Here is a 12,041-nt window from a genome sequence, read left to right as displayed (position 1 = left end):
AGAATGCACATACAAGTAGTGAATGGAGTTTAAGTTTTAAAATTTATTAGTTTTTATGTTTGCTTCTTTGGTGGAAGTAATTTATTTTGTCTATTGTTGTTAACTTTTATATTTGGTTGTTATCATCTTTATTTATTTCTAGTTTGCATCCTTATGTTGTTTGTGCTTGACGGATCATATCTATCTTTAAGGAAAGAATGGACGCAAATGGTCAATGTTGGAAGAATGTTTCTAAAGAGACAAACGACTTCTACTAAAATGAATTTCAGGTTTTTTAAATAACCACTCAGTTAAAATGGAAAATTGATGTTATTTATTTGTTGTTTGTGGAGGCATGTATAAATTTTGTTTCTTTTTCTTTCATTAAATTTAAGTAATATATGTAAGGTTTCACATTGAAAGTGGGGGATTTTTTTTAAAATTTTTTATTTTAGGTCATTGATATCAAATGGTTTTGTTTACATATATTATTTGAATGTATTTAACAACTTTTATCTTATAAATTCATAGGTGATACACTATTCTTTTTTTGTTCTTTTGTCAAATATCTCACCTTAAAACTACTTATTAAGTGAGAACAAGCCTTCAAAATTATGGGACCTTTATGATAGATTACATGTGACTCTTATGATACCTTTCTGCCACACAACCACTTATTGCTGGATAATTTAATTAGACACCTAAAAATTAGTTAGGCCGAGCTAGAAGAAAACGCAAGTACCTATAGAATATCAAGAAACTTAGAAATATTTTCTAAGCAGAAAGGCTTATAGATCATTTCAAAAAAGTAATAATGTACAATCTAAGTATGTGAATTCATCCCATTTGTTATTTATTTAAATATATAGTCTAAATATAATATGTATTCTTTTTCATGTTAAACTACAAAAACACTTCATCAGGGATGAGTTAATTTCATCTATTATCAAGATGGCGTGATAGCGCAAAGCTACAAAACGTTATAGGTCATTGATGTGTGTCTTTAGCAAAAGAAAAGAAAAAACCATGTATTTGAGTGACATTGTGTGGCGAATATGGAATGAAGCATGGAATTTCTCGGAATTTAAAGCTCGAAGCCTGAAATTTTCTGCAAACCGTCTTATTGAGTCTAAAGGACCTATATTTAGTATATCCCAATGTGGGATAAAAATACACGCCCTAGCTTCATGTCGGTGTAGAGACACCGGGCGATATATCGAATCACAAATGTTGTTTATTTTATTTATTTTATTTTTGTGGACTCTTCCATTCCTAATAAAGGCAAGCCTCTATTATTAATTACCCCAGATTAAAGTCTTGAAACCTCGGATTAAGGGCTCGAGTACAAGTAAAAACAAGGAAATTGCAAATTATAAACTTTATTATTTGTTTATTTCTATATATATACATATTGATTTATTTATATATACATATATATATATATATATATATTACATCATTTATATGTGAGCATATAATTTATATATATATATATATATATATCTCATATGTCACTGCTTACGCCTCGCCGCCATCTTGATATAAGCATTTTTGATGTTTTTTGGGTATGAACTTGCTTAGTGTTGCTTTAGAATGAGCATTTTATCATTGCTATGAGATGGGTATTTTAATCATTGACTAATCCATGGTGTTGCTTCAGATAGAAAGAAATGCTACTTGAATACCAAGGAATATTAAGCTCAACATATTTGCACAAGTTTCAACTTTCCAAGACAAATAACCACGGTGCAAGTTAAGTTCTCATCAATCAACCACAATGTTCATGCCCTGTAAACTGCTATGTATCAAGTTGATATATCCAGGCTTGGAGGCCAAAAGTCCCACTTCTTACTTGTTACTGAATAAGCACCATGCATTGCATTGTTAAGCTTTTGTGATAGCTCATGCAAAATGCCTAAATTTTACTTTTTATATCCATATTTATCGTTTATTTATTCCCATATGCCTCTCTTTCATGGTTGGACCTTTTTTTTAATTTTTTTTTATATCATTGCTTCGGGATCAAGATTTTTTTATAAATATACATATGAAGCATGCTTGTAATTGGTGAACAACACATTGCAGGAAAGTCAAGGCCACATTGTTAAATTTTGCATCTTTTGATATCCAATAGTTGAGAAGAAGGCCAAACCCTATTATCATCCAAACTTAAATGTCAACTGGTGATAATTTCCCTTTAGTATCTTGTGAGTATCTTGATTTTGAGAGTGACAACCACTAAAGTAGAGAGGGTTTTTTTATTTGATTTATTCAAGAGCCTTCGAGTGTTTGGTTGGGATGTACATGCCTGCATGCATGTAATACTCTTATATATATATATATATATATATATATATATATATATATATATATATATATATGAGAGAGAGAGAGAGAGAGAGAGAGAGAGAGAGAGAGAGAGAGAGAGACTTAGGGTGCGTTTGATACGCAACTAAGTACAACACAAGCAGTACATAACAGAACAAGTAGTTGTGGTACAACACAACTATTTGTCTTGTACCATGTTTGATATTCTATGGATAGTTTCTTGAGTACTGGACAAAAATATTATAAAATTACTTCTAATACCCTTTATATTATCTTATGTTTGTTTTTACAATAAACAACTTCACAATAAGATATCGCTTTTCAATACTTTTAATTAATTTTTATAATTAATCAATTTAGTAAATCATAATTATGTTTTTTAAAAATTTTCAAAAATATATGCAAAATTAATTTTTTTTAAAAAAATACATGATAAATTCTGTTAATATATCAATCGAGTTAAAATAATATTATTTTTTTATATGAGATTGCTAATATGTTGATATATCTATAAAAAAATCATATCTATGATTCGTGAATATAAGATATAAAGAGATTTTATATTTATTTTTTTATACAATTTAAATTTTTTTAATTTTTTTAAATTGAAATATTATTTATGTTAATTTTTATGATTTAAAATTTTAATTTTAAGATATTGATCTTACATTTAAAAAATGTTATATTATTAAAATTTATTAGCGTCGTGGGACTTGATGAGCGTCGTGGGATGTGATATACGTGATTGTATTTTTTATTCTTTATTAAGGGTAATTTAGTCTTTAGTTGTGCTGTACCATGATAAAACTTTTGTACCGAGATTTTCATCGTACAAAAATTTTAACTACTTGTGCTGTACTCTGACATCCTCTTGTGCTGTACTTTTAACTTTTTAACAAACCAAACAAAGAACAAGAGAAGTTGCGTTGTGCTGTATCTCAAAATTTTGCGTAGCAAAATGACCCTTAAAGTCTATGTTTTTGCATGCAAAATAGTGAATTAATATGGTTTTATTGAATTCAATCTCACAAAAAACTTATATTAGATAGTTTCCATGTCTTTTAGAGATATTCTGCATGAGCTTTATTCATTTCTTTATGATGAAGAAGAGGCCCTATTTTTGTTCACTATTTGATGTCCTCTTTAACTTTGCTTTCCATCCATCCATAATATCATCATAATTTTCCACCAAAAAATCCTGAACTAAGGCAATTCTCCTCGAAGAACTTGCATAAACTGATCAGTTCGATCTATTGCTACAACCTCATGAAAACCAGCATTCTAAAGCGCCTTGCCATAACCCTTGATATCATGCAGATCATATCCTCTTTGTTTGATATATTCAGTGAATCCTTGGGATGGTGTTCTTGAATTTCTGCAGTAGTCACTTATCAGAATCTTTCTGTCCAGTTTTAGACACTTGAAGAACTTTCTAAACAATGATGGTTTGTCTTGTATATGCAAGATAGTGTCACGGCTATATATTGCATCAAATCAATTATCCCGATATGCTTTCTTCGTGCAATCTGCAACCTTGAATTCAACAGAGCATTTGTGGCCAATGGCATTTTCAAAGCAAATAAAACCATGCTTAGTGAGAGGTCAATGCCAACCACCTTGACATTAAAGTTCTCTGCCATTGATATGCATTGTTTTGTCATTGGGAGTGCTATAACATTGAAATTCATGGAGTCTGGACATTTGTTTTATATATATATATATATATATATATATATATATATATATATATATATATATAACTTCTGCAACATCCTTTAATAGGTTGGGATTTGACCCCATCAAAGAAAACATCTTTTTTTTTTAACTCATTGGCTGACTCCACGGTAAGGTGCTGGCTCCTCTATGAGGTCATCAACAGAGACTAAGTCATTCATGATCATCATCATTATTTGAAGCTTCTTGATGCCATAACCAACAGGAGCAAGCTGGGATGCTCCCCATTCATCATAAAAAAAAAACATAGTCTTCAGTAACTTGGTTGGTCATAACCTCCTTCATGCCATAGAACACTTTATATATCTCTAGTGCATGACCAGCTTTGGTGAGACCATGAGCCAATATACAATAGTTCCTTCTGTCGGCAATAAAGCCACGAGCTTTGATATCCTCGAATAGAGCATGACCCTTCTTGGTTTCACCTGCATTAGGAGTATGGTCAACATCATCCTCTCATACATCTTTGTGACTTCCACCTGTTTCATGGCGGCGTTCTTCACACTCTCCGGCGATGTTTTCTCTAGCGGCTGTGGAAACGGGAACATCATCATCTCGCTAGCGCTGCCGTTGGTTCGTCCAGAGATCAGTCGTACGATCGTCACCCATCAGACACCAAACTGAGCATGAGCGAGGATGATGATGATGTCCTCATCAATGGTGAACAAGCGGTGCTCCACGTCTGATGAGAGTTGGTTGCACCATCAGAACCGGCATGACCTGTTGGAACACCACCGATTGAGCCACTTATCAACGACTAGTAACATGACAACAATAGTATGCAACGGCGGCAACAGTGGCGGGTGACAGCGGCGACAAGCAACAGTAATAAACGGTGACAGCAACGTCGGCAGGCAGCGGTCACAGGTAATGACAGCGACCTTTTATTCTTTTTTTTTTATATGGATATATATGTAGGTATAGGAAGAGAAAACCACCTTCATCTTCTTTCTTCTTCCAATGCTTTTTCTCTTTAACTCCCCCTTCTTTAGTCTTCTCTTGCCGGTTTCTTCCTTTTTTCTCTTCGCTCTCGCTTTCCCATTTCACCTTTTGGTTCAATCCCCTTTTAAAATCATCTTTACTAATCGCTGGTCTTCATCATGAGGCTGGTCGCGCGTGGTGGCAGTGTAATGGGTAGTTACATTGATCGTGAGATTCCCCGACAAGCACTCCACGTCCACTATTATATTATATATATGACAATGCCCCTTGCGTATGTCCTGTAAGTGCACGGGTTTATCGAAGTAATAAAATCCCAGATGAGTGGGGTATCGTATCCACATGGAGCAGGGAATAAAAACACTTAAATTGTTTCTTAACTAAGTGAAAGATAAATAGTGATATGTGTGACAAGATGTGAAATAACAAAAGTAAAAGAACAAGAAAGCGAGCACAAGTAAAGGAGAAGGTAAGGCAATCGATATAAATGGGGTACCCGGATATTGTTCCGCCTAGGGCAATCGTTTCAAGTGCAAGAACCCTCTATTATACTTTCTAACTGATGCAATAATGAGCCGTGGAGATCCTTAAATACATGGTCCCAAATTTAAGGTCAACCATGCCTAACTCTATACATGTCCCGGAGAAGAAATTGAATAACCTCTCAACCTTGCACTCGTATAGAATTGCAATGAGTTCTAGGGATTCCAAGTGATAAATCCTCTTCCTAGATGTAGACCTAACCCTTTGGTCCAGGTGGAAGGTCCCTAGCCACAATTAAGCCCTAGGTGCTAAAATCACTTTAACGCTTCACTCCGTTGTACCCGCAACTAAGCCCCAGCGGAAGGTCATCCTTTAGCCCATTCACTCTACTATGACCGCAAAGAACTTGAGTAAATAGAGGTAGAATAAATCACACCGGAGTGGAAAGGGAATGCTCGGCTACCTCTCGACTCACTCACAAGGGCTACCAACAAGAACTCTCAACCCTAGTGTCACTCTAAGTGAGTATTCATACAATCAAGCATTCAATATTGGAACTCAAATAAAACATTAATTAATTGAAAGCATAATAAAGAGGTTCAATAAAACGAATACATCATAGGGTTCACAAATACCCAAGTACCCACTAGGGGGTTTAGCTCTCCATGGAGCTAATTACAATCAATGAAATCAAATGTAAAAGCAAAGAATCCATAGAAAACCCCCTCGATAGTCGTGGCGATGGTCTTGTGGAGAGTCCTCTACTCGTCCAAGGGTCCCTTTGTCCGGCCTAGGATACACCTCACCGGATTGGTGCTGACGAAAGCTCTCCCACTAACCTTCTTCCAAATAGAGCGCGATGTCGGAGCCGTAGAACCTCTCCAAATCCCTAGCCAATACCTCTCAAAACCCTAGCCGAAGCCCTCTCTCAAGTTGGGGGATGGAGATCAGCATTATGAAATTGGGGCTGAAATCGGCCTTAAATAGGGCTAGAATCGGGAATCCACACGCCCATGTGGGCGCCCCTGTGGATTTTTATCACGGGCGTGTGGAATTTCCACACGCCCGTGTGAATTCTCTGTTTTACTTCTTCTTCGGCCGGCTGTGAACAGCACCTGCTTCAGTGTTTACTACAGTATCGGCCCGAGACAATCCCGAATCCATGTTTTCATCCTGGTAATGTAAACGGGCACACGTTTACGCCGTAGATCGCTTTGCTTCTTCAATAACGGACATGTTGGTGGAGACCTTGCTTCTTCAATAATGGAATGCTTGAATATGACTGTCCTTGTGTCCCTCCAAATCGTTGTGCTAACTTGAATACGAGGAGGTTGGCACACATTCCCACATTTCAAACCCGACTTATGTCTTCGTGTTTGAACCTTCTCAAGATTTCCTCCAAATGGTGCATTTACGATCCATATTGGCTTCTTTCTCTAATATTCGGCCTCACAACTCTATCTGCATGAAAGTAACATAAATACACACATATTAGCGTTAAAACCCGATAAAAATAATACTCATCATAAGGAAAGAACGCTTCGCATTCTTATCGCACAAGAACTTATCAATATATATATATATATATATATATATATATATATATATTATATCTATTATATTTTTTTATTTTTTTCAATTAATTTTTTTATAAATATTTATATTTTTTTAAAAAAATTATTATTATTTTAAATTATTATTATTAGTTATTTATATTATATTAATTTCTTTAATATTACTATCATATTTTATTTATTTCTTTATTTATTTTTTGATTTTATCTTTATTCGATTTGATTTTGATTTTTATTTTTATTATATTATATTATTTTATATTTATATATACATATATATATGATTTTATTATGTATATATATTGTCTAATTTGATTTTTTTTTTTACTTTATTTTATTTTATTATTATTATGAGATTTGATGATTTTTTTTATTTTTTATTTATTATTTTATTTTATTATCTTATTTTATTTTGTTTTATTTTAATACAATTATTTTATTTGATTTGATTTTATCTTAGTATTATTATATTTTATCTTATTTGATTTGATTGTATTATTTATAATATTTTTTTATCTGATTTGATTTTTTTTATTTTATTATATTATATATATATTTGCCTCGTAATTTGTATTGACAGTTGATCTTGGGATTGAAATCGCCTCGAGATATGTGCTCTCGGATGATCTTCAAATTTAAATATTTAAGATCGCCTCGAGATGTGTGCTCTTGGTTGATCTAGAGATTTTGAATATTTTAGACAGCCTCGAGATTTGTGCTTTCAGTTGATCTTGAGATTTTGATATTTTAGACCGCTAATAACGCCCTTTTGCCTGTGTACCGCAAGTGCACAGGTTTGTCAGTGCAGACTTTTCAAACTGATCCAGCACACTATCTAACTCACAACTCTGCTCTTGAATTCTATCAATGTAATCAACAACCGATCTTTCCACTGGTTGGTTGATGGTGAATTGCTCTTGTAAGGAACAACATGAAGTGGACTGTATTGCAAACAACTAAACTTTATGTTCTATATCTTCAACCATTCCCGTGATTGTGCCAAATAATTCGGGTATGTTGATCATTTTTCCAAAAATCAAAGAAAAAGAAACAAATTAGAACGATGAAAGAATAAGATAGTGTGAAATAGAATAAATGGTGAATAGCTAAAATAGCATAGTACAAAGTGTTTCTAAAACGCCTATTCCCCGGCAACGGGGCCAAAAACTTGACAACGCTCTTTTGTGTGTGTACCGCAAGTGCACAGGTTTGTCGAAGTAATAATACCCTGGTCAGTGGGTAGTCGTATCCACAGGGAATAGTGATCAGAAACACAAGGATTGCTATTTAAGTAAAGTGAAGATGGATCGATAGTGGTGCAAACAATATCAATGAAAATAGAAATAAGAAAAGAAGGAAGCGTAAATAAAAGATAGGAGAGGCAATCGACAGAAAGTGGGGCACCCGAACATTGCTTCCCTTAGGACTATTGCTTCGAGTGCAAAACCAACTATTATGTCTCCTAACTGATGCTTAATGAATCGTAGAAATCCTAAAGCACACGGTCCCAAACCTAAGGTCTACCGTGACTAACCCTATACTATACCCCGGCGGAGAAATCGCTCAGTCTCGATGCCACACACTGCGTAAGGTTGCTTAAAACTCTAGGGACTCCAAGTGATAAATCCTATTCCCTAATATAGATCTAACCCTTTGGTCCGGGCGAAAGACCCCTAGTCACAATTAAGCCCCACCACCAAGTATTACTTCAATGCTTCACTCTATTGCTTTGGGCATTTAAGCCCCAGTGGAGTTTCTCCCTTAGCACTTCACTCTATTGTGACCGCAAAGAACTCTTAGAACACGGAGGTAGAATAAATCTCATTGGAGGGGAAAGGGGACGTTCTGCTACCTCTCGACTCACCTTCTCGACCCTCTCCAATCTTGCTTTGTCTAACCCTCATAGTGTGTCACTCACTCACAAGGATTACCAATGTAGGCTCTCAACCCTAGTGTCACTCTAAGGGAAAACCAATCAACAAGAATTCAAGATTGGAGCTCAATTAAAGACATCAATTAAAGAAACACAATAGAAAGGTCAAAGAAATAATAATATCATAGGGTTTACAAGTCCAAGTAACCACTAGGGGTTTAGCTCTCCATGGAGCAAGATACAATTAATAATGAAATCGAAAGTAAAAACATGCAATCCATAAGTAAAACCCCCTTGGTATTCATGTCGATGGTCTTGTGGAGTAGTCTTGTCTTTTTTAAAGGTTTCCTCGTCAAGCCTAGGGCACACCTCACCGAATTGATGCCGATGAAAGCTCCCCCAATAACTATATTCCGAAGGAACACGGTGCTGAAGGCCATAGAACCAATCCAAAAGTCATGCCAAAGCCTTTCTAAACCCTAGTTGCAAGCGCCTCCAAAGATGAGAAAAAGATGGAAAGAAGGATTCTTAAATCGGCTGAAAACGCGGCTTTAAATAGGCTGGAATCGGGCATCCACACGGGCGTGTGGAATTTCTCACGCCCGTGTGAATCTCCAGGAAATCAATTTTTTGTGGCCTATAAACAGTAACTTCTACAGTAATTTTATGTAGTACTTTGCTATAGTGCTCTGCCAAAATACTCCCGAATCCACACTTTTCATCGAGGCTAAATGAATTGGTACACATCCATGCGGTAGATCGCGTTGCTTCTTCAACAAAATTATATTTGACGACAATCTTGTTAGCTTTGCGGCCCTCCAATTTGCTTGGTCACTCGAGCACAACGGAGGTTGGCACACACTCACATGTCTTTGAGCACAACTTGTGTCTTCACGTTTGTTCACTCCAAGATTTCATCAACAAAGTGCCTCCACGATCTACTTTGGCTACTTTCTTCCATTATTGTCTCCATAACCCTATATGCACAAAAGTAAAACAAATACATATGTATTAGCGATAAGATCTGAGAAAAGTAATGCTCATTGTAAGAAAAGAATACTTGGTATTACTAATACACAAGCACTTATCAAACTCCCCACACTTAAACTTTTGCTTGTTCTCAAGCAAAAATAAAATATTGAAGCATAAAATAATGAAATCTTGAAAGTGCTTGGCCTTAGGTTCACCAAAAGTATGCAAAAGAAGCATTCTACAAGTAAGAAAAATTTCAACACTAAATACGAAAAATCATTGCTCTAGCTAAAAACTCGAATAAAAAAGGATAACAAACTTGAAATCCTGTAAGTGTGTTTAAACTCACTCCAGTTAACCCAACGTATACTCCTCAAAGTTGTAAGTATAAGGGACTTATTTATATACAAAGAGAAAGAAAAAGAAATGGTAGTAGCTTCACACATCCTCTAAGGTAGCCCTTTCCAAAGCGACCGCTAAGGTGGATTTCACACTTTCGAGGTGGTAGCTCTTTCTACCGGGGTAGTAGCTTTCACTCATCCCATGAGATAGCTCTTTCTCTCATTAGGGCAGAACTAGTATCCGACTTATGAGTGTACCTTCATACTTCATAGGTGATAGCTCTTTCCACCCCAATGCACAACCAAAACAAGCATAATTTTTTTAGTAAAATTGACACAACAAAGAGCAACTAAACTAGTCCCTTAAACATCGAACTTGAGTTTCCACAAGGTTTAATGAGCAAGTAGTGCAACAAGTGTCAATCAGGCAAAATTTCCTAAAAATTCAAGTAAAAACTAGAGCATGAGAACATTCAATGTTAAAAATTCTCCTAGACATAAGAATACAACCATTACAACTAAGGTGAACCGCCATTGGCTACGTGAGCATGTATGTTCAGTCAAAACTTGTGTAAAGAACATGCGTAATGTGAACTCCCCCCACACTTAAGATGTACATTGCCCTCAATGTATGCATGCAAGCACAATAGACTATAAATCAATCAAAAACAAATATGGAAGTGAGCAATTGAAATAATACTCCCCTGAACTCATAATGGTACGTTTGATGGAGCTAAATTCCTCGAGAGTTGAGTTCCAATGGGTTGTGGAGCATACACGGCCATGTGCAAAACACATTGACTCGTGCCCATGACTAGTCCTCAATTTTCATACTCACAAGACCATCTGCACATATACACAAGAGGGTTCAGTGAAGCTCAATAAAAACAAAACAAACTCGACTATATAAAGATAAAGTAATAAAATACAACTCAAGACTACAAAAATAGAAGATCCTTTCTGAGTAGTACAAGTCCAAAATACGAAAATGAAATACGAAAAATAAGAACAAAGAAAAGTAAAGACACATCAAAGCGTCGGTGTCACGAGTGGTCGGCTCTACTACTGCTGATGCTAGATCAAATAAATGGTGTCGGTGGATCTGGTGATGGTGGTGCTGGAGATGCCTTAGGAATAGGAGGTCTCATCACAAAGGGAGATGTCACGTTTCACTCAAGGATCTGCTGTAAGATGTCGAGACGCGCCATAACCTCTATGTGGTACGCTGGCCCTGATAGCAGCGAACCTCAGCTAAATCTACTTGTAATACTCCCACAACACTCTCAAGCCTCTTAAATCGATCATGGGCTCGAGTGGGAGAAAACATATGCACGGGTGGTGGCTCCTGTGCTGTAGGAGGTGCCTTTGTCTCCATCTGCTCAGGTTGAGGCTCGGGAACCGGCTGAGAACCCCCTACTGCATTGTCCTCTCCCTTAGCTATCTCGGGAGCACGTGTAGCCAATATATACACTCCAGGTCTTTGTCTGAGTACCAATCCCATTAGTCTCATCGTATCCAGGCCTAGAAAGGGAGGGAATGGTCGTTTTCTCAGCCCTATGGATAGCATCTAACAGGCTCATGCCCATGATGAGTCTGGTAATGTACGGGCCCGAGAAGATCATCCCCCACTCTGGCATACTGGCCCTAGTGGCGCAGATACTCGGATAATATATGGCCCAAATGAATCGGCTATCGCTGTACCGTCGAATACAGATATAATACCTCCTGTCGGCTCAAGACTCCAGTACTGTCACCACGGCCATTTCACTGACATGCTCAAAATGGCGTGAAAGTAACGATATGCAGGTCAGAAAAGACA

General features: G+C 36.2%; 1 protein-coding gene across 1 annotated transcript; it reads right to left on the bottom strand.

Moving 5' to 3' along the window:
• Positions 1 to 4,133: 4,133 nt before the first annotated feature.
• LOC120254190 (elongation factor 1-delta 2-like) lies at positions 4,134 to 11,732 on the bottom strand. Its single transcript, XM_039262337.1, has 3 exons — positions 11,447 to 11,732; positions 4,318 to 4,466; positions 4,134 to 4,253 (listed from the first exon to the last, which is right to left on the bottom strand). Exons 1-3 carry the CDS (start codon positions 11,730 to 11,732, stop codon positions 4,134 to 4,136), a joined length of 555 nt encoding a protein of 184 aa, XP_039118271.1.
• Between the last annotated feature and the right edge of the window lie 309 nt (positions 11,733 to 12,041).

The sequence above is a fragment of the Dioscorea cayenensis genome, unplaced genomic scaffold, assembly GCF_009730915.1.
Source record: "Dioscorea cayenensis subsp. rotundata cultivar TDr96_F1 unplaced genomic scaffold, TDr96_F1_v2_PseudoChromosome.rev07_lg8_w22 25.fasta BLBR01000375.1, whole genome shotgun sequence".
In the NCBI taxonomy this organism is placed as follows: domain Eukaryota; kingdom Viridiplantae; phylum Streptophyta; class Magnoliopsida; order Dioscoreales; family Dioscoreaceae; genus Dioscorea; species Dioscorea cayenensis.
Note: the sequence above shows the minus strand (reverse complement) of the source record. Positions and strands in the feature narration are given on the sequence as shown.

Coding starts and splice junctions, on each gene's coding strand:
- LOC120254190 (XM_039262337.1), bottom strand. CDS start 11,732: ATGAGACTAATGGGATTGGTACTCAGACAAAGACCTGGAGTGTATATA. Junction 4,467..11,446: donor TCGCTGCTATCAGGGCCAGC/GTACCACATAGA, acceptor CTCCTAATGCAG/GTGAAACCAAGAAGGGTCAT. Junction 4,254..4,317: donor TGTTCTATGGCATGAAGGAG/GTTATGACCAAC, acceptor GGAGCATCCCAG/CTTGCTCCTGTTGGTTATGG.